Raw genomic sequence first — 27,849 nt, 5'->3', positions numbered from 1 at the left:
ACATCTCTTTGGACAGCATTTAGTTAAATGGCCCCACCTAGTTACAATGGAGTCTGGGAAGTAGTTATTCTTCCTGCCCTCACCCATTATTGGAGGAAAATGTAACAAACTAAAATATGGCATTCTATTACTAAAGGAAGGGGAGAATGGATGTTGAGTGATAAGTAGCAACTCTGCCAAAGACCCAGAAATATTCCAGATTTCACAATAATGCAAAATGTTTAGATTATAGTGATGAAACCAGAGACATAAAAGGGAACATAGAAAAATCACTTTTACACATCTTATTCACCAAAAAATTCAAATGAAAAACAAAATTAGAAGAATTAAGTCAATGTAATTAGTTCTTAAAGAAAACTAATATTTTAAATCCTTTATTTAAGACAGCAAATGAATGTGCACTTACACCCGCTAAAAAAAATCCACTGTAAATGTCAGACACATAAATCAGAAAGTTTATTTAAAACCTTTCACAACTAATTTATTGTTATTAGACAATCATTTATTTAAAATAATATCCTAAATACTTACAAAAATAAATCAAGTATTGCTTCTATATTTCAAGTGTCAAAGTCTTTGCCATAGAAAATAGAAAGAACCTCTTATAAACTAAACAATATTTAAGCTACATCAAGTTTAATAACTGAACACTATTTTCTTTAATGGTTGTGCTTTACAAGTTTCCAAACTACTTCTTTGCCATGTACAGGTTCACAATAGGAATGTATGCATACAACCATACACACACACTTTTACATAGGAATGCTTCTCATTAAATATGCAGATAGAGAACCTAATGCAGTACTGTGGCCTAAAAGCCACCCCACAGAGCCAGATGTCCAGCTATACGGAAAGAGGTGTAGATGTAGAAACATTATCTGACATTCAAATTAGCAATCTAGTTATCAGAGGTGGTGACATCTTAATGAAGGATACTCAGTTTAATGTTTCTAGATAAGACATTAATTCTTAATCTATACTAAATCATTAGTTCAGCAGCCTTATTCATTGAAAAAATAGAATGAACTTCAAATATTTCTCAATACATTAAATGATCATTGTCATATGTATACACACTTTTTATTTTAAAAAGAGAAAGGAGTATATTAACCTTAGAGCAAATGCTCAAAATTAAAGATCATTTCCAAATTGGTCTGTGGTTTTACTCTTTAATCACTGGGACATTCAATTCCTTATCAAACAGATAAATGCTGGATTTCCCTTCCCTGGCATATACACTCAAACCTCACAAAACAGACATGTAGAAGTCATGGTTCGTGATGAATATTTATAATGCTATACCACCCACAGGGTGTCAATCTCACTACATTAACCAGATGTGGAAAAGAATCTCACTTCTGATCAGTTCCTGAATTTCCGTATAGTTAATCACAATAATACAGAACTTTACATTAGTCTTGTATAAATACTTCTATATCAAGCATTTTAAATACTACTTATCAACTAGAAAAGTGATAAATCACAAAATTTGTTTCTTCTCTATTAAAAAAAAAACAACTAGCCTTCTGTCCTTATTCAGAAATTGCATGAATTGCTTAGAAATTCCAAATATAGTAACTAAAATTTATGAACGACTGTGAAAATACTAATTTATTGAAATTGATGTCTTACAACAAGTTTCAAGAAAAGGGAGTTTGAAGAGCTTGTAAAATCTCAATTATAAGTAAGTAGTAAACACCAAAGGAGGAGATGTCTTATATTGACCAAAATATACCAAAATGCCATAATATTTGGAAAATTTTAATTAGCATGCTAAAATATTTTCAAAGGGCTATTTCATTTCACTGTAAGTTGCAGGCAAGCAGACTGTAAGAATATACAAAAACGCAAACCAACAATATAATTGTACCAATAAAAAACATCAAAATCTAAGAGGTAGTCAACAGAAGTAACCCTGATAAAACAACATATCCTGATAGCTGCTCCCCAATCTTAAGAGACTTAAATGCAATATGAAATTCTTGTATTGTCAGTGATTAGTAAAAAATTTACTGGTAAAGAATCTAAAAACCAAGTATATAAATGAATAATACTGTAAATGGAACAATACTCATATATGCAAAGAAAGGCTGAAAATAAAATCTAGACACAGCCCGCAGGCCAAATCTGTCCTACTGCCAGTTTTTGTAAATAAAATTTTATTGAAATACAACAATGTCCATTTTGCTTATACAAATATTGTTTATGATTGCTGCTTTCACACTTATAGCAGAGTCCAGTAGTTGGGACAGATCATATGGCTCAAAAAGCCTATGATATTAACTAACATATCTATCGCCTGTCTCTTTACAGAAAGTTTGCTGACCCCTGGGTCAGACATATGCTGATAGGTGTGCGGTTGTTGAACAGCACTGGAAAGATTAACAATGAACATCACAACATAAGGTATTCAACTCCAAGGAATACAGAATGCTAGTTATGTCACAACTTAATTCCTTTTCATATCTGAAACAGTCCTAAAATTTTTCTTCTTTTTATTTTTGTGGTCAAACATCAAAGAGTTATTTCCCAGTTACCATAAAAAGGTTTAGTACAGCACTGTCCAATAGAACTTTTTGCAATGATGGACATCTTTTATATGTGCATTTTCCAAAATGGTAGGCAGCAGCCACGTGGCTGTTGAGCATCTGAAATGTGGCTGATGTGACCAAGGAACTTTCAGTCTGAATTAATTTTATTGAAATTGCCATACCTGGCTTAACTACAATACTGGACAGCACAGATTTAACTCAAAGTTCTAAAGTGTGACTCTTAAAAATGACACAAAAAATTAGAAAATAAATAAAAGAAGAGCTTTGGACAGAAGTAAACTGAATACTATGAATGGAGTCTTGGACAGATTCCTTAATTCGTAAACAAAATCAAACTGATCCCCGACTGTTTCCCTTACTGCACCATCTCCTTGCAGTGTAGGGGAAAACTATTACAGCATGTTTTTCAGCAAAAGCCTTGATAATTCTATGCTTAAAAGCAATAACTATAATCATATTAAGACTGGTGTGGATGTTTCACACAAATTATATTTTTTGCCCTGCTTCCCACCAGAAAAATCACCTTTTATAAAGTCCATTCAATTCCATACCCTTAGCATTTCAACTACACTATACAGAAGCCCTTGTTTATAGTAGGTATGCAGGAGAACTATGAAATCTCCTGAATCTGCAAAATCTCCAATTAGTCACTTACTACAGCAGAAGTTATTGCAATAGTCCAATCTTCCAAATGTTTTATCTTTCACTACATGATAAAATAGGCCCATTTCCTAACAGATTTGAGGATAGAGGTAAATCCTTATATATATCAAGTCAAAAAATATAACTCTTGTATAGTTCTCCATGTACCTACTTCAAGACTATTTTTATATGGACCAAAATAATAAAACAAATATAGATATATTTTTAAATTACTTATTACTGATAACACATTGCAAACTAAGTTGCTAGTATAACTGACAACATTAAACTAAAATATACAAAGTCAATTTGAAATTATAATACTCTCAGAAGACAAATGTTTAAAATGTGTGCCTAATTACATCTTCCAATTACTCAAATGTGCTCTCTTAGAGAAATAGCTAATTCTATATTTGTTTTCAAAGTAAGCTGACAAAATTAATTTTATGCATATTGACTTTAAAATAGCTGATATCCACCACCATAAATTTCTTTTTCAATCTGGCAGTTAACTGAAGGATACAAAATATTTTAAGGGCACTTCTGTTTATGTTTTCTTTTATAGTTTAATCAGGTGTTATAGCAGGAACTTTAACAGAGAGATTTCTTCTGGTGTTGGTGATATGCCGTTGCTGTGCTAAGAAAGACCGTGCAGGAGTACAGGCACCAGTGTCTTTGCATGCACCACTGCCGCTCACAAGTCTAGATTCCATCCCCAGTTTCTGGAATGCTAGACTCTGAACAAAAATAAGCAAACAAATAACAAAACTATTTAGAGTTTGTAAAGTGCTTTTCACATATATAAAGTCATTTAATCCTGAATACAATTCTATAAAGCTGATGTTTTCCTCATTTTATAGAAAAAGTAAAGGGTTCAGAAGCTAATTATTCTGCACATTGTAATATTAGCAAGGAAGAGGAAACAAAGGCATAAAATCCAGTTTCTCTATTTTAACCTACAGAATTTGAAATCATTAAAAATAGTAGCTTAAAATAATATTCTAAAATTAAGCTTAATCATAACAAAAAAGGTTCCAAAGAAATTTGTGTGTTTGGATCCTTCACTCTACCCACAATGAGCAGACATAGCACAACAAAAGCTCTTAGATCAATGGTTCTCAAATGTGGTCCCCAGATCATCATTTGTACCAGTGGGAATTTGTTAAAAATGCAAGTTCTACCTTGTAGATTCTACCCAGACCTACTAAATCAGTAGTTCTGCAGATGAGTTGAATAGCTTGTTTTAACAAGTCTTCTGATGCATGCCAAAGTTTGAGAACCATTATAGTTCAAATTCACAATTGTTTATCTATATACTGATATGAGACAAATTACTGTAGTTGTGGATGTTGGGTTTCTTAGTAAAAGAAGTCATTACTTTTTCTCAATAGACCACATAACAGATTTCTACTCAGCTTAGAATTATGAGTAACTAGTAGAAGACATAGAACATAGTAAATGCTCAAAAGATATGGGTAGAAAATGAATAATAATGCATTATTTGGCTCTAATATCTTTAATGATTCATGTATCAAGATGCTACAGAGAAGGGATGCCTGGATGGCTCAGTGGTTGAGCATCTGCCTTTGGCTCAGGGCATTATCCTGGAGTCCCAGGATCGAGTCCCACATCAGGCTCCCTGTGGGGAACCTGCTTCTCCCTCTGTCTATGTCTCTGCCTCTCTCTCTGTGCCTCACATGAATAAATAAATAAAATCTTTATATATATAAAAAAAATGCTACAGAGAAACAGGGATAATAATACACAGCTCGCAGTTTCAACTAGGATGACTGACTCATGAGGGCAGGTCCTGGGAACACTTTACATAGAATTTCCTTTAAGGCCTTGCTAAATTAGGTCAGATTTTACCAAACAGAGAAGGAAAGGAAAGAGCACAGACAAAAAGTATGGTGACATAGAAGAACAGGCATGTTTGAGGAACAGCCACCAGTTCTATGTGGTGAAGCATAGCGTTCACACATGGAGAATCCATGTGTTGATATTCTCTCATACTAAAGCAGCAGCTAAGGTAGATAATGGCTTCGTTGTTCTCTATTTGGATTAAAAGAACCCAAAAGAATACATCATGAAATGCTTGAAAACATCTTGCTAATAGTAGGATGACAAAGTAAAATACTTCAAATAATTTTATACTACTCTCTCCTTGTTGAGATAATTATTGAAGAGCACCGCTGATTTAAAAAAAACAAAAACACACAAAAAAAACAGTGAAAGACAGACATAGAGGCTTTATGGAATGTTAAAATAAATGTTGAGTACTATAAGTATTTAATTTTGCATTGCAGATATTCATACTTCAGAAACCCTTTATGAAGTATGAATTAAAGATTTTCATTCAAATAAGGCAATTCCTGAAATATTTATGAATTGCTGTATGTGTGCTTCATGTGTATCAACTAACAGTTGATGAGTCACAAAATCAATTTTAGGGATTTTAAGAAGGAGAAAATCAACCCAAAACACCTATGGTTCATGGTCAAAATGTTTGATAAACACAATATCCAATCACTGGCTGAATGTCAACTCACCTTATTGTACCAGGCAGAAACAATGAGTTTTTCTTCATAATCACGGAATTTTGCTACTTTACATTCACTCTGGAAAAAGATACAAGGACTATCAAAATCCCAGAAATAAACCCAAACAACCAAAAAATGGAATCATTTTTTCCCTGTGCCCATGTAGAGAATTTAAAAAAATGCATTGTGTGGCATAAAGCAGTCAAATTCTGAACGGGGGTTGGGGGTGCTTGGGTGGCTCTGCCTTCAGCTAAGGCCATGATTCTGGGGTTCTGGGACTGCGCTCCATATCAGGCTCCCTGCTCAGCAGGGAACCTGCTTCTCCCTCTCCCTCTGCTGCTCCCCCTGCTTGTGTGTGCTCTCTCTCTGTCAAAGTCTTAAAAAAATATCTTAATGAAATCATGGAGAATGCATGTATATGCCTTTAAGAAAGAATAAGATAATGACTAGTAAATCTTTATTTTAGAAATTTTACTGGAAGAACAGATGTTAAACAACAACAACAAACAAACTAGTGACTCTCATGCTACTATCCCCCATTATCTAGAGAAGAAAGTAACCACTGGCTTAAATGACAAAATAGGGCAGCCCAGGTGGCGCAGCGGTTTGGTGCCGCCTGCAGCCTGGGGTGTGATCCTGGAGACCCAGGATCGGGTCCCGCATCGGGCTCCCTGCATGGAGCCTGCGTCTCTCTCTCCCTCTGCCTGTGTCTCTGCCTCTCTGTGTCTATGAATAAATAAATAAAATCTTAAAAAAAAAATGACAAAATAGACTCCACCTATGGAGGAGTCAAAACTAAGGAGAAAGAGGATGTAGTAAAACATATGCCAGAAAATCCTTTAAAAATTTCCTCTAAAGCTTAACACAAATTTTTGTCTCTCTATTCTTGGTGATCTGTATACTAGATTGCCTATAGCCATATTTGCTCACTACCCTAGAGACTTACATCCATTTTTTAATTCCTGAAATACAGCAAATTTTGTAATTTCACTGAGCACCAAATACAGCTGACGCATATAAAAAGTTATAAACTAGACTATTTGAATGTTCCTACAGTAAGATGCTTATGATACAAAAGCACACAAAAAATGAGGGAGGCAAGATGACCTTTTTCTGGCTCACATCCAAACAAAGACTCCCCAAGAGGGATGGTAGATAGAATACTCACTGCTATTTCCACCACTTTTCTCATTTTTGCTTCTTGCGGTATACATACAGAAAAATATGTGTAAGCTAAAGGCCCATATGCTGTGATGTAAGTCAAGTTTCTCCTCAGAGCCCTATAGTCAGAGGTGCCACTTGTCATTCTACTTAGTGGGGAGCTGTACTTCAAGCATCAACAATGATGCTTGTACATTTTCACTGGGAAGTAAATAACCAATGCAATTTAAAAGTTCTGGGATTTTTCAGTCCAAGTCTCGTTATTTTACCAATTAGAAGATCTAGGATCAGAGAGAGGAGGTGATGACTTTAAGAGAATATACCAATAAACCAGTAACCCAGGCCTCTGATTTCTGTGATATTTAATGCTGGGAGTACAGAGATATCAGATATAGCCTCTGCTCTCAAAACACTCTCACAAACACCAAAGAGAAGAACAATGCTATTGTAGGATGAATTTATGAGTTCAGAATACATGGAATGGCTATGGAGAGATAACCAACTCTGCCTTAGGAATACACATATGAAAGCTTTATGGGGGAAGAGACATATAAGTTGGATCCTGTAGAATAACAGTGTTTCTTCAGAGAGATACCTCTATCCAGTGCTTTCTATAGCACTTTCCATGGTGTGGACAAGCACTTAGCCAGTGCACAAAAGACTAGTGTCCATTCTGAATGTGAAGTCTTTAAGTCTTTAAATAAAATGTTTCCACTACAGTCCATATCTACTGGCTCAGAAATAATATGAAGAAAACAGTAAATGAATATAATGTGTCTCTCTAAAATACAGCATTTCTAGTTGATTTAAAAAGAAACCTACTATCAATTATGAAAATTTCAAGGCTAGTATATAGAACTCATCATGGCTCTACAATTACACATACATTATTATGAGGAAGTACAAATGGACTTCAAGAACAGTATCACATCTCAACATCATATTAAAAATAGTAGCTTTGTAAAACACTTTGCAAAGAAAGCTAGAACATGCCCAATTATAAAATCTATGAATATACAACTCCAGACTGACATACTTAACCCAGCTAGTAAAAATGGTATCATCGTTAGTGCAAAAAATAACTTTTAAAACTTAAAGACTCAGCTAATTAATTAGAAGATGTCATCACTAATATAGCTGTGCATGATTAATAACCAAGACTGCCACTTTAGTCCAAGGGCTTACAGATTCTGTGAGCACTTTCTTCCCTCAGGAATTGCAACTAAGGAGTTTATTTAGTTTCAAGTGAGGAACAGAGAGAAGAAAAGAGAAGGAATATCTGGTTAGCTGAGTACAGTGCCTTTTTAAAAAGGTGAGTTTGATTTCTTTCTTTTTATTTTATTTATATTGTTTGGATGAACTCTAATCCACATAAGCTTAAAAGGAGCTAATATGGCAGAACTCTATTAGACAGTAAGGAATACCCATTTGATTGGCTGCTCTGGGGAGAGAGAGACACAATGCAGCAGAGTACATACACTCAAGAGACCAATCTTGTGGGCTAATGAGATTCTTTGTAAAAAACACAGAGTGATAAAACATATCTCTAACTTCTGACTTCAACTTCTTATGAGACTTGATCATTGATGACAGATATATGACAGCAATTAATTACCAGGGCTACACAGAATAATTAAAAGGAAATGTATGAATATGAACATTTTACCTCCAGAATCTCAATTCTTCTATCTTTCTCTGCCAACTGCTTTCTAAGTAGCATTATTTCAGCTGATGCTGGATTTAATTTGGGATCTAAAGTTTTTATTACCTGTTTAAAGAAAAAAAATATTTTACATTTACTTTACCTTACCAAGTATTGAAATATAAGAACATTGTCTATAATATCTCCATTGCTGAAGGGGAGGTGGGCAGAGGGATAGGGTGACTGGATGACAGGTATCCAGGAGGGCACATGATGTGATGATCACTGGGAGTTATACTATACGTTGGCAAATTGAACTTAAATATATATACATATTTGTACATAAAGTGAAAAATTATCCAGGAAGAGATCCAGGTGCTAACTATGGCTTAATTTGGCAACTAAATTTGAATAACAAAAATAGCATTCTATAGAGGTACAATGGTATCAAACTTCAGTACAAAAATAGGAAGATCCCTCTCCCAAAATACAATTTCCTTTCTCCAAGGCTCAGTACTCAGATAGTAATTTAGTCTTATTAAGCTCTGAGCACTAAGGTCTTGAAATAACACTTTCCATATTTATCTGACTTGAGTATTTTTTTCAAATTAAAACAAATTTGATAATTATATGGAAACTAATTGTATAAAGTAAGTAACAAAAAAAAATCATAGTAACAATCTCTTTTACTACCAAACCTACTTAATGTAATTCTATATAAGATCAATATAATAGAAATCAGCGATTTTGTCTGTAAACCAGAGGATATCTCAATTACATTTATGGAAATTATTAAAAGGTAGGTAAGAGATATTCAATCAGAATGTTGTTTGGAGACTCAACCAAACTATGTAGCCAATAGTAATAATAAGAAATTAACTCAGAAATATCAGGTGTAAATCAGGAGCAAAAACAAGTTTCCAGTAATAGGGTCATCTGTATGATGGAATTACAAATCTAGTAACAAGGATTTAAAATCATCTAAAGAGGGCAGCCTGGGTGGCTCAGCGGTTTAGTGCTGCCTTCAGCCCAGAGCATGATCCTGGAGACCCGGGATCGAGTCCCGCATCGGGCTCCCTGCATGGAGCCTGCTTCTCCCTCTGCCTGTGTCTCTGCCTCTCTCTTTCTCTGTATCTCATGAATAAATAAATAAAATCTTAGAAAAAAAATCATCTAAAGAATTAGGAAGGTTTCACCTATACTTATAGAGGTAAAGGAAAAAGCCTAAATTCAAAACATTTTGCTGAGTGCAAAACAATTTGCAGAGTGCTGAATATGGCAGGCACCGACAGTGGCACATGGGGATACAGGAGACTTGGTGCCTGCCCTCATGGAGTTCACATTATAAAAGTAGAGTTTAAATCATAATTTGTTATCTCTAAGTGATAATAAGAATGAATATGACTTCTCTCTATTTTCTGAATTTTCTAGCATGGACATCACATTCCTATAATTAACTCTCCCTCCAAGTAATGTAAAGGTAAAAAAATGAAATCCTATTTATTATACAGGCAATTGGTTCTTTTAAATGATAGTGTTCAATGATGACAAGAATATGGTATTCATTGTCATTGCTTTGTCTACTTAGTTATAATCCTTTTAAAATAACATTTAGAAATACATATCAAGCATCTCTGACCTACAACTTCCATTTGACCCATTAATCTAGGAACCTGGCTAAGATAATAAACCAAAATAAGGGGCAAGCTTTCTGTATAAATATGTTGTCTATAGTCTTATTTCTAGAAGAACAAAAAAGAAATGGAAATGAACCATTTCCAACAATAGTATGATGATGACTAAGTCAATTATGATATACCCCACTCAACTGAACATTAACAGCCATTCTTCTATTTTGAAAGGCTGCTCCATAAGTGTCTGTCTTGTTTAGCTATATTCCCAGTGCTTAGTATAACAGGTGCTCAGTAAGTGTCAAATTACATTTATATAACATGAGGAAATTATGCTCGCTTTGGCAGGACATATACTATAACATGAGGAAATTATTATTTTAATTCTTAAAATGTGTTTAACTTTTAAAATCATGTGTACCATGATCATACAAAGTGTGTGTGTGTGTGTGTGTGTGTGTCTGTATTGTGGTCAGCAGTCATGGAGACAATATACATTGAAAAAAATGCTCTGTTAAGAAAATACACCAAAAGGTTAATAGTTATCTCTGGGAACCTTTCTATGTTTTATAGTTTCTACTAAAAGCATTTCTACTTTCGTAGTTGAGAGAAACTGGACTGTGGCAGAGACAACTGCAGATGTTTACTAAGGCTCTCTAGAAGGTGGGTGGAGCTGCATGCCTGAGTTCTGCCCACTGAAATGAGAATGAAAAGTGGTTCACAGTTCCCAGGTCTACCTCATCATGAATCTTCCCCAGTATAGTCTAGGCTGGCATCCCTCATCTACCAGCTGGACTATGTTGAGTGAGCTTGGAAATGCTATGTTCAAGAAGGCAAAACCTCTGTCAGCTGGGGGCTCTAGGGGACTGCATGGAGCAGGGCCCCTCCCCCACTGAAAGATGGGCTTCCTGTGATCAAGAAGTAACTTCTACCTTTTAAGTCTTGAGATCTTAAGGTTTATCTGTTGCTGTTGGTCCTATTTATAACTTAATAAACAAAAAATTTAAATGTATTAGCAGCATTTTAAAACTTCATCATATAATCCTCTTATTTAATAAGTAGAAAAAAGTAGATTAACATTCTCTAAGAGAGAATACTTATAATTAATTAGGAAAATATATGGTATTCATGGAAATAAAAGATTTTGTGAGAATAGTACTTAGAGATATTTAAGTTTGAAATAAGAAAAAAGAAAAATTAGTTTGGCAAACAGAATAGTGCTTAACTATTAATCTAGACCGAATGCTAAAATAATTTGAAACAAGTTTGAAGAGCTAAATTTTCACAAAAGGCAAACATTCACTTTAAGAACTAAAGTTCCTGTACTTCATAATAGTCATTTCCCCAAATGAAGCCACTACAGTCCCCATTTAAAACCCATGTTTGTTTTACCTGATGCTGATGAGTGACAAGGAGAGAATTGAGAACTGATCCCCAAGGCTGGATATAGGGAGAAAAGTGACATGACACAGATAGAAGAGGAACAGTCCCACAGGTGGAACCAGCCTGATAAGAACCTGAGTCAGAAGACGACTTGGGTCCCCAAAAATAAGTCACTTACATTTCTTGCTTTTTCCAAGTACATTTTATATCTTTCCTCCATTGCTTTCATATCTTCATCTTTCTTCTGAAGAGCAGCTTCAAGTTCATTGATCTTTTGTGCTGTTATTGAAAATGAAATGAAACATGACCAATTTTAAATACTCCCTCTTCACATAAAAATTATATAATTTTTTTCTAAAGACTGATAAGAGAACTTAAGAGAAATGTTTATTTCTTCTCTGTAATGAATTCTTATCTAAAACTTTTGAGCTGCAACCAATACATCCTCAATCATTTCATTTCATTTTTTTCTTAAAAAATATCTGTAATCTGCTTTATCCAGCTATTTTTCTTTCTATCAAATGTTTCAATGACTAAACACACTTTACAGTGTTATCACAATCATCATAAGAAAATAAAGCATTCCTTCTACACAATATTTAAAACTTACTTTACTTTGATTATACATTATTTTATTTATATTTTCATAGTATTAATTCTATTATGTTTTTATAATGTTTGATACTCCTATATATCAATCAGTTCATTTTATTAGATTTTTTTTTTGCTTTAAGATTAGATCATTTATTACTTAAATCACTAAAAAATTGTCATGGTTCTTATTTACAACATATGTATTTATGGAGCGTCCAAAAACCTATACACAGTTCTTGAATCCTTTAACTAAAAAGGGCAAGTCCTTAGACGGAGTCTGATCCAAGTTTTTACAAATACCTACCATTCTGGTTTACATCTGGCTGAAGATCTTCAATGAGTTCTTGTTTCTTCTGTAATTCTTCTTGGACCTCAGTTAGTTTTTCCCTAAGTAGGGGAAAGAGCATGGAGTTTTGGAAGCAAACAGACCTAGGAATGAAGACTGATTTCTGCCACATAACATTTGTGGACTGTGGGCAAATCACTTTCTGATACTGAATCTCCTCACCTGTGAAATGGGAATAATACTTGCCAAATATTATAGGGGCTGCTGTGATAAGTAAATTGCCTGGCACATGATGGGTGCTAAAAATGTTAATTTTTTTTCCCCTTGCCATCCTTGCTTCCTTAGAAAATCAAACGAAATATTTTTTTTGGTTAAGCATCCCACGTCTTCACATAGTCAAGTTGTGACAGTTGTCTACTTTGTAAACTCTTCATATGACATTTAGTGACTGAAAAATGTAGGATCTGGGATCACTGGCAGTCAGGCTGAACATGTTAGCACTTTTTTCTTTTCATTTCTTGGGGGCAGTGATGAACATTCAATTGGCATTGGGGGATTTTTCTTACAAACAAAATCAGATAAGAATACTACCTTTAGAAGTTTTTAAAACCCTTCCCCTTTCATATTTGAAATGAAATATCAGTTTTACTTACATATGAGCTTCCAACTTCTGCTTTAGTTTGCTGGACTACAAAAATTAAAAAAAGTTGCTGTGAGATAACTATTGTGACAAAGATAAATTTTCCAGACATCAAAATCTCTTTACCTCCTTTTGAAGTGTTATTTAAAATTATAAATGTTTCAAAAATTTGTATTTCTAATAACATACTTGTAAAAATATAAAATTTTAGATATTTTTTACTTCAAAGGGAAAGGAAAGGAGGTTAGGAAATGAAAGGAGGAGCAAAACAGTAAAAAGAAAAATGCTTCATATTTCTGAATACCATGAAAATAAAATTTAAACTTGAAGAGAAATAGTAAATGCAAGCTGAATGTGATATATTGAGGAGTATCAAACATTTAAAAATCATTATTTAAAATATAAATTTTAAGATTTTAGGAGTTTAATGAAGAATAGACTTAAATAATTACCTTTACAATGAAGCTTTATCATTACAAATGCAAACACTTTAATATTAATATCAAGTGAAGCAGTGGATTTTGTTAAAAAATAAAATTTAAAACATAAAACTTCCTCTTTAAAAAGCAGGAGTTTTAAATTCCAATAGTGGGTTCAGGATCATCTACCAAATAGATGAAGAGTTTAAAATATAAAATCTGAAATATAACTCAGACACTAATTGATTTTAAAAAGATAAATATAAAATCTTTAAAAAATACTGTAATCCAAAACGTACTCCCCCAAATAGGTCCCATTTTAAAAGTATTCCCTAATGTGGCTTAAAAGAATATTTGTATTAGAGAGGTTACAATACCGTATATATGCACATATGAGATGCCGCCATGCCTGAGACGATTTCTATTTCCAAGCCCCCAGGGAAAAAAGAGAAAATCATATAAAGCATATAAAAGACAGAGAGGAAATACAACCCTTTCAGTCTTTTTCATCTCTCTACTCACTCTTCATAGCTCTCTCCCCCATCAACACAGGCATAACCACCTTATCGTCCGTCTACCCAAGTGTCTAACACACATCAAACTCTATCTTGTTTTAATTAAATGCTTTCCTCCCTCCATTGTCACTTCTTTTCCCCTCTGGGTACAGAGATCCAACTACAGACACCTGGCTAGGTATATGCAGATTCGGGCTGTTCCATCTCTGCTGAGTCCTCTTATCTGTGCCCTCGCAATGTCTGCCATCAAAGCCCATGAGAAACAGCAAGGCCATAAATGAGTCAGCATGGAAAGAGGGAAGAAATATATTTGGAGTGATGTCTTTAAAGCTGCATTGAGGTGTCTGTCCTTTGGAGGTTGGTATGATCCAATTTTTCGGTGCTCTTTGGTAGAAATCATTGTCTCACTTTCTCCCTCCTCTTAGTTTTCCCCAATCCTGACTGCTGACTACTCTTACTTGTACTTTTCTCACACCTGAGAAAAGAGCTGTGAAGACCTCTCCTGCAGCACACTCTCAACCAGGTATTACCATGAATTTAGGTGCAGATGTTGAAGTAGGATAGACAGAAATCACCTTCCAGTACACACCATTAATTTATAGGCTCCAAGTTGGCAAAACTGCTGCATCTGTTATGCAGATATATACGGTATTCGAGGGTACCCTCAAAAGATAAGGGTAGCACTTTCAAATACAAGACTAATTTGGGCATCAGAACTTATGGCAGAGAGTCCACACACAGCAGAATTATTACAATTTTTAAGTTACTTACACTTTCTCCTTCAGACTTGGAGCCTTGTTCCTGTAAAGATTTCTGGAGGTCCTCAATCTGCTGCTGCAATTCTCGGATGCGCTCTTTGCTTAGTCTATTAATAAGATGAATCATATATATATTTATTTGTATTGAAAGCCAAAGTAGTTTGGATCTATAAAGGTACATTTGTGCAATTTAACTCATGAAGTCTGTATTTAATAGCAATAACAAATGACCCACAATTATCTGTAGCTAGGTATAATATATAATGTAAGTATAGTAGGCTACTTGCAAGAAAATATTTTTAAAAAGATGACATTTTATCAAGGAAGTATATATTCCCACATTTAAAAATTTTAGATATTTATGTGCCACTTGCAAAAAGTACATCAATTCTGCACCATCCTCACTGGTATAAAAATCAGAAAAAGACAATCAGAAAAATAGCTCAATTTTCCTACATTTGTATCTTTAGTGAATGGGAATGAGGTTTCTTCTTCTTGTTTCAGATTTCATGGTGTATTGACAAAGGCCACCATTTCCCAATCATTTTTTCATAATTTTTTATTTAAATTAAAGAGACTAACACTAGCAACTAGGGTAGATTTCTTTTTTTTTTTTAAGATTTTATTTATTTATTCATGAGAGACACAGAGAGAGAGGCAGAGACATAGGTAGAGGGAGAAGCAGGCTCCATGCAGGGAGCCCGACGTGGGACTCAATCCCAGGTCTCCAGGATCAGGCCCTGGGCTGAAGGCGGCTCTAAACCGCTAAGCCACCCAGGCTGCCCCTAGAGTAGATTTCTAACTTGACAAAATCTTATTCTTTAAAACCCTGCTTAAGAGTTACCTCCACTGAGGTTACCAGCAAGAGAAAGTATCTGAATGTCTCTTTTCATGTATATACGACCTAACATACCTGCCCCTTAAAACACTCCATTATTCTACTGTTGCAGGCATCCCATAATACAATCATTATTCAAATGTCTATTTTCCCACAGTAACCCTTTAAAGGCTGACCCTTCGCATCTCCAATGCTGATATTGAACTGTATAGGATAGTAAGATCTGATGGTCCCTTCAGAAAGCTAAAATGTTATTTTCCTCTTAACCACAGTTGATGTAATACTATATATACAAGTTTGAGAGGCAAGGTTAAAGTGGGCTCTAAGATCAATAAAGGTTGGTCAGATGAAATAAAATACTTTGATAGCAAAATATGCTATTTATAAGAGGCAAGTTAGCATAGTGGTTAAGAGTCCAGACTCAGGAATCAGACAGACAGGAAGTTCAAATGTGGGATTGAGAATTTACTAGCTTAGAACTCTAGACAAGTTACTTAACCTGCTAGGACCTCAGCTTCCTTATCCATAAAAAAGAAATCATTATGATTCTTACTTCATACAGTTATTGTGTGGCTTTCCAAATGAATACTGAAAAAGTGCTTAGAAAAGCACCTGGCATATGGTGAACACTGTATCAATTTTATATATTTTTAATATAATTATTAAGTGCTTCATTGCTGTCAGATGAGTACACCATTTGCTTTCATAACTGAGGACACTAAGTGTGAGTTGCCCAGAGCAGAAAGCTAATAAATTTAAATAGAGGCAGGGCTCAAATTTGACTCCAGTCTAAGTTCCATCCATGCATAGACTGCAGTCCAAAGCCAGATTGTCATGTATCCAATTGTTAAATTTTCTGTGAATTATGAAGGCTTAAAAATGAAATTCAAGAACAAGCAACCTGGTTAATAAAGTATGCTAAAATATTGGGAGTGAGAGGCTGAAACCAAGTAACTATTTAAACTTCTTTATTTTTTTTTAAAACTTCTTTAAATCCTACTTATTTTAACTACAAAGACATCTTCAACTTCTGTAAATTCAGATTTTGTGGCTAGCCAATGGAATCATTATGAATGTCAATTACAAAAGAGTGTGTGTCACCTTTGCTCAGTTTCTAATTCATTCATCTTGCGGTGCTTCTGTTCTAGCTGCTCTTGAAGTTCCTCAATACGCTCATTCTCAGTGCCTTCTTGTTGTAAGCGGAGCATCTTATTTTCATGTTGAAGTCGAATAAATACTTCCCTGATGTGGAAAAGCAAAGTTTGCTTTTAAATTTCTTAAATGTACATTTAACATTTTTTTTTCATTCTTAACTTTTCAGAAAATTCCAATTCCTTTAATAGCTGTCATTTAAAAATGTAACTGATGTTTCTGAAAGTTTTTAAGAAAAAACTATATACATTATAAGACTATCCCAAAAATCAAGCAATAAATTTTTCAAAGCACCAGTATTAGATATTATATATCATTAAATATTATGCAAATCCCAAAAGAAATAGGAGTTATTTTACGGGTAACTTGTGATGCTGTTCACTGAAGGCATAGCACATCCTCAGATAACAAACATTAAAAGCAATAGATTAAAAAAATAAATAAAAGCAATAGATTTAAGAAATTAGTTTGCTTAATATTTTTTAAATATACTCTTAAAATGAGAGTCATATGACTGTCTCTAGATTTTTTTTGTTTTCAGAAAACAATTTTTATTAAGAGTTTACATATACACACTTTCTAAAATGCAAATGATAGGAATGATATTAAATAAAAAAGGAGGGACGCCTGGGTGGCTCAATGGTTGAGCATCTGCCTTTGGCTAAGGTTGTGATCCCGGCGTCCTGGGATGGAGTTCTGCATCAGGCTCTGCACAGGGAGCCTGCTTCTCCCTCTGCCTATGTCTCTGCCTCTCTGTGTCTCTCATGAATAAATTTTAAAAATCTTATAAATAAATAGGGGATCTCTGGGTGGCTGAGCAGTTTAGTGCCTGCCTTTGGCCCAGGGCGTGATCCTGGAGTCCCGGGACCCAGTCCCACGTCGGGCTCCCAGCATGGAGCCTGCTTCTCCCTCTGCCTATGTCTCTGCCTCTCTCTCTCTATCATGAATAAATAAATAAATAAATAAGATCTTTTAAAAAAAATCTTATAAATAAATTAAAAAAGTAATGTTCTCCTACCTGCTGCCTCCCTAAATGCAATTTCTTAAAAGGTTAATTTCAATTAATCTCATTTTATGTTCTTCTGAATGGCTGCATCATGACTTTAAAATACAGGCTCATATAGCTTTTCTCATATGGCTATTTTTAAGATGACATTAATATCACTGGATATTAATAACTAACAAGTTGCTTTCCAGTCCAGTATGTAAAGAGCTCTGTCTAAATAACAAAAAATTGAACAAAATGAAAATTTATATATTTGCAAACTATATGCTGAGTGAAAGATGTCAATCACAAAAGGCTGCCTATTATATGAGACAGAGTTGATTCTCAGGGCTTGGTGCTAGAGCTGGAGGGGAAGCAGGACCCAGGAATGACTGCTAAAAAGTATAGGATGTTTTTAGGGGAATGAAATGTTCTCAAATTAGATGGCTGCACAACGCTATGACTACAGTAAACACCCCTGAACCATATGGTCTAAATGGATGAATTGTATCTCAATAAATCTATTTAAATAAAGAGTATGAAGTAATAAATAAAACTGTTACCACAAAAAGGAAAGGAAAACCATAAACAATTGCTAGATTAGTCAAATTTCTAGAAGTAAACATAGCAGCAAAATACTAGGATAAAAGCTGGTTAAGAGGAACCTCTAAAATTTGTATTTTATTTAACTTCTGCTTAATCCTCCTGCTATTACTGACAGCTCCTTTCCTATGTGTTTCACCCATGTGGATTTGACTGCCAGGTATGAAAAAGGTTTTCCATTGAGTTTATGGGTAGGAAAAGAAGTTCAATACAATAAAAGTCGTATTATAAAAACCAGAATAGTTCATTCAGCTAGTTGGTAAAATTTTACCTTTGAATAAAGTCTAAAATTGTGGTAGTAGCAGTAACAATCTAAGAAGTTCAAACAGATGAGACAAAGTAATTCTGAGCTCCATGACTCATAAAATGGGACCCTCTAAAGGCTAATAATGTTTTTATTTTTTTATATATATTTTTTAATAATGTTTTTAAAAAGACATTTCTACCATTAAGTATAGATTTTCAATTAATAAAAAATTTACCTATATTCCACTGGCATAATCTCAGCAGCAAGATTCTCATAACTTTTTGTAGCAGATGCATCTAAACAACAACAACAAAAGATTACCATTTCAAAATTTCTACCATTAAAAAAAACCCTTCTAAATCCAATAAAATTCACCTGTTTGGTTTAGGTGATCTTGTTGTACTTGTGAACACCGAAGCTCTTCATTTGTTTCTTTCAGAGTATCACGCTGTTCTATTAGCCTCTAAAAAAGAATTGTTTATATAAGCAAAATATTTAATTCTGCTACCAGAAATGTACTTTATGCTTATAATAATTTATCTTAATTTCATAATTATTGCTTAGCTAATTATGTGACAATGTTTTAGTTTTAATGCTAAGAGATAATTTCTCTTACATAAATCACATAAATGTTTAGACAACACAAATTAAAAAAAAATTTTTTTATTGGAGTTCAATTTGCCAACATATAGCATAACACCCAGTGCGCTCATCCCACCAAGTGCCCCCCTCAGTGCCCATCACTCAGTCACCCCAACCCCCTGCCCACTTCCCCTTCCACTACCCCTTGTTCATTTCCCAGAGTTAGGTGTCTCTCATGTTTTGTCACCCTCACTGATATTTTCACTCATTCTCTCCTTTCCCTTTATTCCCTTTCACTAATTTTTATATTCCCTAAATGAATGAGACCATATAATGTTTGTCCTTTTCTGATTGATTTACTTCACTCAGCATAATACCCTTCAGTCCCTCCACATTGAAGCAAATGGTGGGTATTTGTCCTTTCTGATGGCCGAGTAATATTCCATTGTATACATAGACCACATCTTCTTTATTCATTCATCTTTCTATGGACACTGAGGCTCCTTCCACAGTTTGGCTATTGTGGACATTGCCGCTATAAACATCGGGGTGCAGGTGTCTTGGCGTTTCATTGCATCTGTATCTTTGGGGTAAATCCCCAGCAGTGCAATTGCTGGGTAGTAGGGCAGATCTATTTTCAACTCTTTGAGGAACCTCCACACAGTTTTCCAGAGTGGTTGTACCAGTTCACATTCCCACCAACAGTGCAAGAGGGTTCCCCTTTCTCCACATCCTCTCCAACATTTGTTGTTTCCTGTCTTGTTCATTTTCCCCATTTTCACTGGTATGAGGTGGTATCTCATTGTGGTTTTGATTTGTATTTCCCTGATAGCCAGTGATGCGGAGCATTTCCTCATGTGCTTGTTGGCCATGTCTATGTCTTCCTCTGACAATATAAATTTTGTGATTTCCCCATTAGATAATTAATCTTTGAAACAAACTGATGTAATTATACAGTGGAGTACAAATATTCAACAGTAATTTTTTTTAACCATAGAGTAATTAAAAAAAAAAAAAAGCATGGACTTTGGAGGCAAATAGATCATGGCTTGAATATCAGTTTCACTATTACATATTTCACTTACATCACCTATGGTGAGCTGACTCTTTGGCTTTAGTATCCACAGCATCAAATGGAAATGTGAATACATAAACCCTTGCAAAGGTGTTCTGAGTAAGGACAGGTAAAGTTAGTGGTTATTTGGAAGAACTGATGAGCCAATATTGATACATTATTACTAACCAAAGGACACTGTTTACATTAGGGTTTACTCTTTCTGTTTTACTTTTATGAGTTCTGAGAAATGTATAATGGATCTATCATTACAACGTCATGGTCAATTCAACAATGGTATCAAGACAATAGGAAAGAATAATCTTGCCAACAAACAGTGCTGGGACAACTGAATATTCACACACAAAAGAATGAAATTAGATCCCTCCTTTATACCATATATAAAAATTAATTCAAAGTTTGTCACAGACTAAGAGCTAAAACTATAAAATTAAAAGAAAATATAAGCATAAATCTTTATAAACTCACACTACTCAGTGATTTCATTGAAATACTGCCAAAAAAAGCATAAACAACAAAAGAAAAAATAGGTTAACTCTGGTTTCATCATATAAGAACCTATTTTGCTACAAATAGCACCATAAAAAAGTGGGAAGAATCCACAGAATAAAAGAACATTGGGGATCCCTGGGTGGCTCAGCGGTTCAGTGCCTGCCTTTGGCCCAGGGCATAATCCTGGAGTCCCAGGATTGAGTCCCACGTCAGGCTCCTGGCATGGAGCCTGCTTCTTCCTCTGCCTGTGTCCCTGCCTCTGTCTCTTTCTCTCTCTCTCTATCATGAATAAGTAAATAAATAAATCTTTAAAAAAAAAAAAGAACATATTTACAAATCATATATTTGAGAAGGAATTTATATCCAGAATCTATAAAGAACTCTTACAACTCAATAAAAAAGCAAATAACCTAAATAAAACATGAATATGGGATTTGAACAGTTATTTCCCCAAGAAAGACATACAAATGGCCAATAAGCACATGAGAAGATGCTCAACTTCATTAGTCATTAGGGAACTACAAATCAAAACCACAATAATACCACTTTATACTCACTAGGGATAGCTAAAATTAAAAGTCTGGTAAGTGTTGGCAAGGATATGGAGAAACTGGAAACCCTTACAAATTGCTAAGAATGAAAAATGGTTCACCTACTTTAGAAAATAGCCTGGTAGCTCCTTAAAAGGTTGACCATAGTTACCAGATGATCCAGCAGTACCATATCTACATATGTACTCAAGAAATGAGAACATATGTCTACATAAAAACTTGTACATAAATGTTCATAGCCACATTATTTAATAGCCCAAATGTCCATAAAATGATGGATGGATAAATAAAATGTGGCATATATCCATAGCATGGAGTATTATTTAGCATTAAAACAAACGAAGCACTGATTCATGCTACAACATGCATGAACTTTGAAAGCACTAAGCTACATGAAGGAATCCAGTCACAAAACCCACAAAGTATATGATGACATATTCTAGATAGACTGGGCAAATCTGTAGACGGAAAGTAGAATAAGGGTTGTGAAGGCTGAGGGGAGAGGAACCAGAATGCACAGCATATGCCAGTAGGCAAACTAATGGGGTGATGGCCCTGCTCTAAAATTTGACTAGTGATGACTGCACAACTGTGAATGTACTAACACCTACTGAATTATACATTCAAGTAGGCAAAATTTATGGTATATACATTATAACTCAATAAACCCATTAAAAAATAACATCTATGGCCCTTACTGTCAAGGAGCCAATGGTCTAGAATGGAAAAATGCACACTGAGACATGTAGCCTTGCCCCTGTGACTTCACCTTCCCTTGTGAAGGAAATTAACAACACTGCAAAGGGAATTTCTACTATTTTTTTTACACCAACACTTTAATTTGGAGAAAGACAGAAGATCTGATTGACATGACTTCCATTCTCAGAAGAGCAAGGACAATATTAAACACAAAAAGAGAAGACAGATGTATTACTCATCAACTATATTTATGTGTACCTCTTTTTCCTTAAGTAAAGCTTCATGTTTTTCTTCAAGCCGCTTCATTTCAAACGCTAGGGTATCTGCCCTTTTGGATTCAGAGGAAAGTTTATTGTGAAGATCTTGAACCTTTTGTCAGAAACAAAAGTAGATAGTAAGACCATATAATATTAAGTGTTTTTTGTAATTCAATAAATGAAAATTTGATTGGAAATAAAATTTATAGTAATAATATAATTTAGTAATCCTAAATAGTTGTGGAAATAGCATGTATATAGAAGTTAACATCGATTTTAAAATACCCAAATAATAATTTAGTAAAAAAAAAAAACCCAAAAAACAAAAATCTTACACTTTACTGTTTCTCTCGGTTGCTTGATAAATAGCAAAATGGTATTATCAGTTATACCTCCATTCTCTAGGCAATTATTATTAGTTACTAGAAATGCTAACAAACAATAAAATACCCAAAAATATATATATAAACTCAGAAGATAATAAAAAGGGAAAAGACCTAGATACTCAAATTCAATTATCAACCCCAGAATTAAAATTATAGGTAGAAGAAATCTATCATAAGTTCACAGCCAACTATAAGGCAATGCTTCTTCTCATCTCTATCATTCTTAGAGTATCAAAAGGAATCAAAAGAAATTGAGCTCTTTTGATTTTAATTTAAAAAATTAAGATATTTTCTTACCTGCCTCTTGTATGTTTCTAACTGCGTACGGGCTGCATTTGCCTTCTTTAATTCTTCTTCTAAGCTGACTGTATTATGCATATACATCATGTTTGTTTCTTGTAAAGTTTTCACTTGCTTGCGAAGGTCATTCAGATCTTGTAGCTTCTGACGATATATTTCAACTGTTGACTCTAGTTTATTTGCTTTATCAGAGGTAGCCCTATGATAATACAAACTGCACATTACTGGGTAAGAACTAGTAAATGCATATAACAATTTTATTCTGGCTGTAAAATTAGCCAGATAAGTGAGCAATTGGCCCAAACAAACAAAACAAAAGGAAGGAAGAAAATGAGAGAGACAAAAGAAATAAACTTTGTGGGAACTTTGGAAAAAGACTCAAATCCACCACTGAGCCTTTTTGTTGTAAAGGCATCAAAATAAAAATGCCTTAAATGTGACACACTAATTATCAAACCATTTCATAGAGCACAATGTATAAAAAGAATGGTTTTACAAATGCAACTGAACAAACCTAAGCTTCTCTGTAGCTTATAGGCCAGTTCTGCCTTGTGTATAGCATTCAGAATGGTTTTGTTCCAAGTATCTGATATACTTAGAAAGTTGACTTGTCAAACTTATAATTTGTCTGACAAAGCACTGTCCTTTTTAGTTGGGCTAACCTGACAAACTGGGCTAGAGCAAAAGTAAATACATAAACCAAATCACTTTCTAACACATAAGGTTCAAATGAATGGGTATAAAGATTGTTTCAAATGGACATAAAAACTGCAATAAAAATGGTTAATTGAGAAAATTTAACAGAAAATATAAATAGCACATTAATAGTCTGTTTGCTTAATATTTCAAAGGCAAAAGCCAAATACAAATTTTATATATTGTCAAAGACAATTAGAAAACATTGGGATAATCCTGAAATAAGTATTAAGGTACTTTACCTGTACCTATTTTATATCAAATGCCAAAGTGTGGATTGTGAGAATGCTTTCCCTTATGTAAAAAGTTCACAAGATATACTCTTGAGTACAAAGAGGTCAAGCTAAATGTATCTAAAAGTAATTCAGTTTACACAGTTTTAAGAAAAAGATATCACTTTGAGTTTATGAATTCTAATATGAACTTGTGTTAACATGGGGCAATTCAGTGGCTCAGTTGGTTGAACATCTGACTCTTGATTTCAGCTCAGGTCATGATCCCAGGATTGCAGGATTGGACCCCACACTGGGCTCTGCACTGGGAGTGGAACCTGCCTGGAATTCTCTCTCTCCCTCTGCCCCTTCCCTCCCCCATCCTTCTTTTCTTTAAAAAAAAATTGTGCTCACAAGAATTGAATATTATCCTTAAGCAGCAATTCCTATGAATAAGCATAAAATAAGTAAAGACTAGGAACCTAGATAAAAACTGATCAGTACTTGATAGGAATAACTAAGAATCCCTGATTAGAATATGGAATACCAAAATGACTAAGGAATAACTCAGAAGTGACATAATTATATTTAGATATGCCATACCTAAGAACGTCTATTTCATCTTTCAGGGCTCTTGTTTCTTCAGCAAGACTAGTCAGTTCATCATTCCTATGCTGAAATTCAATTAGTTGCTTTTCAAGTTCTTCGCAGTGAACACGGTAATCATCTTTTGCAGCTTCAAGCCTTTCATACAGAAAACAAGTATTTATAATGTAATTTCTATCATTTATTTTCTTACTGAGATGAATGCTTAGTAAGACATACTTAAATTATCTTTTTTTTAATTCCACACTCAAAAGAAAGACTAAAGGAATATGACACTTTCAGCTTCTGGATTTGAAATTGGCTGAGAATAAACTTAATGGTCTGAATTTTCATTTTCACTTCTGAAACACTGTACTCGATTATCTCTAGTTCTAATAAGGGTTTTAATCTCAAAAGATGAAGAGATAACATATAGCTATTTATTAAAATTTCTAAAAAATATACATCACATGCAAAGTGGTAAAATATTAACTCTACGTAAGCTATGATAAATTAAGGATAAGTATTTCAAACACTATAGTAACAACAAATAGTAAAGAGAATACAGTGGATGAAATTAAATATTTAAAAAATTATTTGATTTACCCAAAGGAATGCAGAAAAGGGAACAAAAGAACAGATATGACAAGTGAAAAACAGCATACTAAACAAAACAAAACAAAACAAAACAAAAAACAGTATACTGACAGACCTAAATACAACCATAACAAAAATTACATAAAAGACAAATAGACTAACACACCAACTAAAAAGGCAGAGACTGTCAGACTAGATAAAAAGCAAGGCTCAAATATATGCTAATTACAAGAGATAGTTTAAATATAAAGGCACAGGTAGATTAAAAGTAAAAAGATTTATAAACACCTTGCAAACAGTAAGCAAAAGGAATTGAGGTGGTTATGTTAACATCAAACAAAATAAATTTTAAAACAAAAGAGTATTATTAAAGACACAGATATTTCATAATTTTTATAAAAGGGTCATTTCATTACAAAGCCATTATCATACATGTGCCTAAAATACATGAAGCAAAAACTGACAGATTCAAAGGCAAAAATCCACAATCATGGTTTAATACCAGTCTCCAATAAATGCAGAAATAAACAAAAATATCAGTAAAACTACAGAAGAGCTCTGAACAACACTATTAACCAACTTGATTTGACATGTATAGAACATGTCTGTCATCAAAAATTACAGAATACACAGTCTTTGCAAGTGCATATGGAACACTCATCACAATGAAACATGCCAAGCAATAAAACAAGTATCAAAAGATTGAAATCTTATGAAATATGTTCTCTAACCACTAGAGACTTAAATTAGAACTTACAATAAGAAGTCTAGAAAAGTCTTAAACACTTGGAAATTAACACATTTCTAAATAATTCACAAGTCAAGAAAGAAATCACACAGAAAATTAGAAAATATTTCAGATTGATTAACAACAGAAAGACAACCAGCCAATCCTTGGGGATACAGCTAAACCAGTGCTTAGAGGAAATTTTACAATTTTAAAGGCTTATATTAGAAATAAAGGAAGGCTTAAAATCAATCATCCAAGTTTCAACCTCAAGAGTCTAGGAAAAGAACAGCAAATTAAACCCAAATAAAAGGGGAAAAAAAAAAAGAACAGCGATCTAAAACTAATAATATGGAAAGTCAATAAAGTGCTTAAAGAGTTTAATAAAATTGATGAAACCCTAGTAAGAATGATCAAGAAAAATAAGAAAAAACACAAATTACTAATATTAGGAATGAAAAAGTATCAGTATCACTCCTATAGTTGTTAAAAGGACAGTTAAAGAATATTATGAACAGCTCTATGCCCATAAATTCAATAACTTAAATGAAATAAACATACACCTTGAAAAGTACAACTTTTCAAACTGACATAGATGAACTAGAAAATCTGAGAAGTCTTATGACCATTAACGAAATTTTGTCATTAAAAGCCCTGTGTTTCACAAAGAAAACCTAGGTCCAGATTGTTTTACTGATAAATTCTATCAAACATTTAAGGAAGAAACAATATCATTCTTACATAAACTCTTTCAGAAAATAGAGGAGGAGAGAATACTTCCCAATTATTTATGAGACTAGCAGAACTCTGACAACAAAACCTGAAAAAGACATTACAAGAGAAAAAAGTTATAGACCAATATCTATTATGAAGACAATCAAAAAAATTCTTTCAACATATTAGCAAATTGAATCCAGTTATACTTATGCAGAATAATAGGTATGAACCAAACTAGTCTAACCCTCAAATAGAAGATTGTTCAACATTCAAAAATTAAACGATCATAATGAAAGAATGAAAAAGAAAAACCACACTGTTATTTCAAGATGTAGAAAAATCACTTGTCAAAAATCAATACCAATTAATGATAAAAACTTTTAGCAAACCAGAAATAAAGGGGGACTCCTCTAAAGTGATAAAAAGCACATTAAAAAAATTTTACAGCAAGCATCATACTTGATGGTACTTAATTGAATGTTTTCCCCTTAAGACCTGGAAGAAAGTAAGATGTTTGCTCTTGCTCAATGCAAGAAAAATAGAGAGCAGAAATAATAAAAGGAAGATGTAAAGCTCTATTAATAGTTTAGATGATTGTAGATGCCTTAGATTTTCTACATATATTACCAGAATCAATAGGTGAATTAAGAAACTTTACAAGACATAAAAGTTTCAAAATATAAGATCAAATTTCAACCTATAAAAATCAATTGTACATATCAGCAGCCACTTTTCAGAATAATTTTAATTGTACTTTTAATAGTACCTACTTGGGAATAAAGGTAATAAAACACATACAAGACTTCTCTGGTGGAAACAACACAACATTGCTGAGAGAAATTAAAGACTTAAATAAATGAAGACACCATATCCATAGATAGAAATTTTCAATGTACTTTTCAATTTTATACAACCTAAATCATAATCACAAAAGGTGTTTTTAAACAGAAACTGACTTGCTGACTCTCAATTTTAAGTGATAATGCAGAAGACTTGGAACAACCAAAACAAATTTTGAAAAGAAAGAATAAAATTGGAATACTTACACTACCTGATTTTAAGCTTACTCTAGAACTAAGACCATACCATATAGGTAAAAAGACAAAGTGATCAAGGGAAAAGAACTTAAAGAATCAAGAAAATGACCCAAATTTTATGGTTAAACCATTTTCCACAAAGGTACAAAGCAATGTGGAGTAAAATTAAAATCTTTCCAAATGATGATACTGTAACAACTAGATAACCATATGGAAAATAAAGCTTGACTCCCACACCTTACACTATTACAAAAAAATAAAATAAAAATGACCATAGACTTACATGTAAAAGAGAACACTAGGAAGGTTCTAGAAGAGAATAGAAGAAAGTATCTTCACGGCATGGTA

General features: G+C 33.6%; 1 protein-coding gene across 1 annotated transcript in view; it reads right to left on the bottom strand.

The window, feature by feature from the left end:
- Positions 1-434: 434 nt before the first annotated feature.
- Positions 435-27,849, bottom strand: part of HOOK1 (hook microtubule tethering protein 1) — a 65,657-nt gene continuing 38,242 nt past the window's right edge. Inside the window, exons 10-22 of the mRNA XM_072820438.1 lie at positions 24,442-24,582; positions 22,928-23,129; positions 22,246-22,356; positions 18,964-19,051; positions 18,824-18,884; positions 16,703-16,843; positions 14,777-14,870; positions 13,085-13,119; positions 12,450-12,532; positions 11,730-11,830; positions 8,562-8,663; positions 5,744-5,812; positions 435-3,931 (exon numbers count right to left, since the gene is read on the bottom strand). Of these exons, the coding sequence (XP_072676539.1) occupies positions 3,761-3,931; positions 5,744-5,812; positions 8,562-8,663; positions 11,730-11,830; positions 12,450-12,532; positions 13,085-13,119; positions 14,777-14,870; positions 16,703-16,843; positions 18,824-18,884; positions 18,964-19,051; positions 22,246-22,356; positions 22,928-23,129; positions 24,442-24,582 (1,399 nt within the window). The 3' untranslated portion in view covers positions 435-3,760. The remainder of the gene's footprint in view (positions 3,932-5,743; positions 5,813-8,561; positions 8,664-11,729; positions 11,831-12,449; positions 12,533-13,084; positions 13,120-14,776; positions 14,871-16,702; positions 16,844-18,823; positions 18,885-18,963; positions 19,052-22,245; positions 22,357-22,927; positions 23,130-24,441; positions 24,583-27,849) is intronic.

Source organism: Canis lupus, chromosome 3 (genome assembly GCF_048164855.1).
Source record: "Canis lupus baileyi chromosome 3, mCanLup2.hap1, whole genome shotgun sequence".
In the NCBI taxonomy this organism is placed as follows: Eukaryota; Metazoa; Chordata; class Mammalia; order Carnivora; family Canidae; genus Canis; species Canis lupus.
Note: the sequence above shows the minus strand (reverse complement) of the source record. Positions and strands in the feature narration are given on the sequence as shown.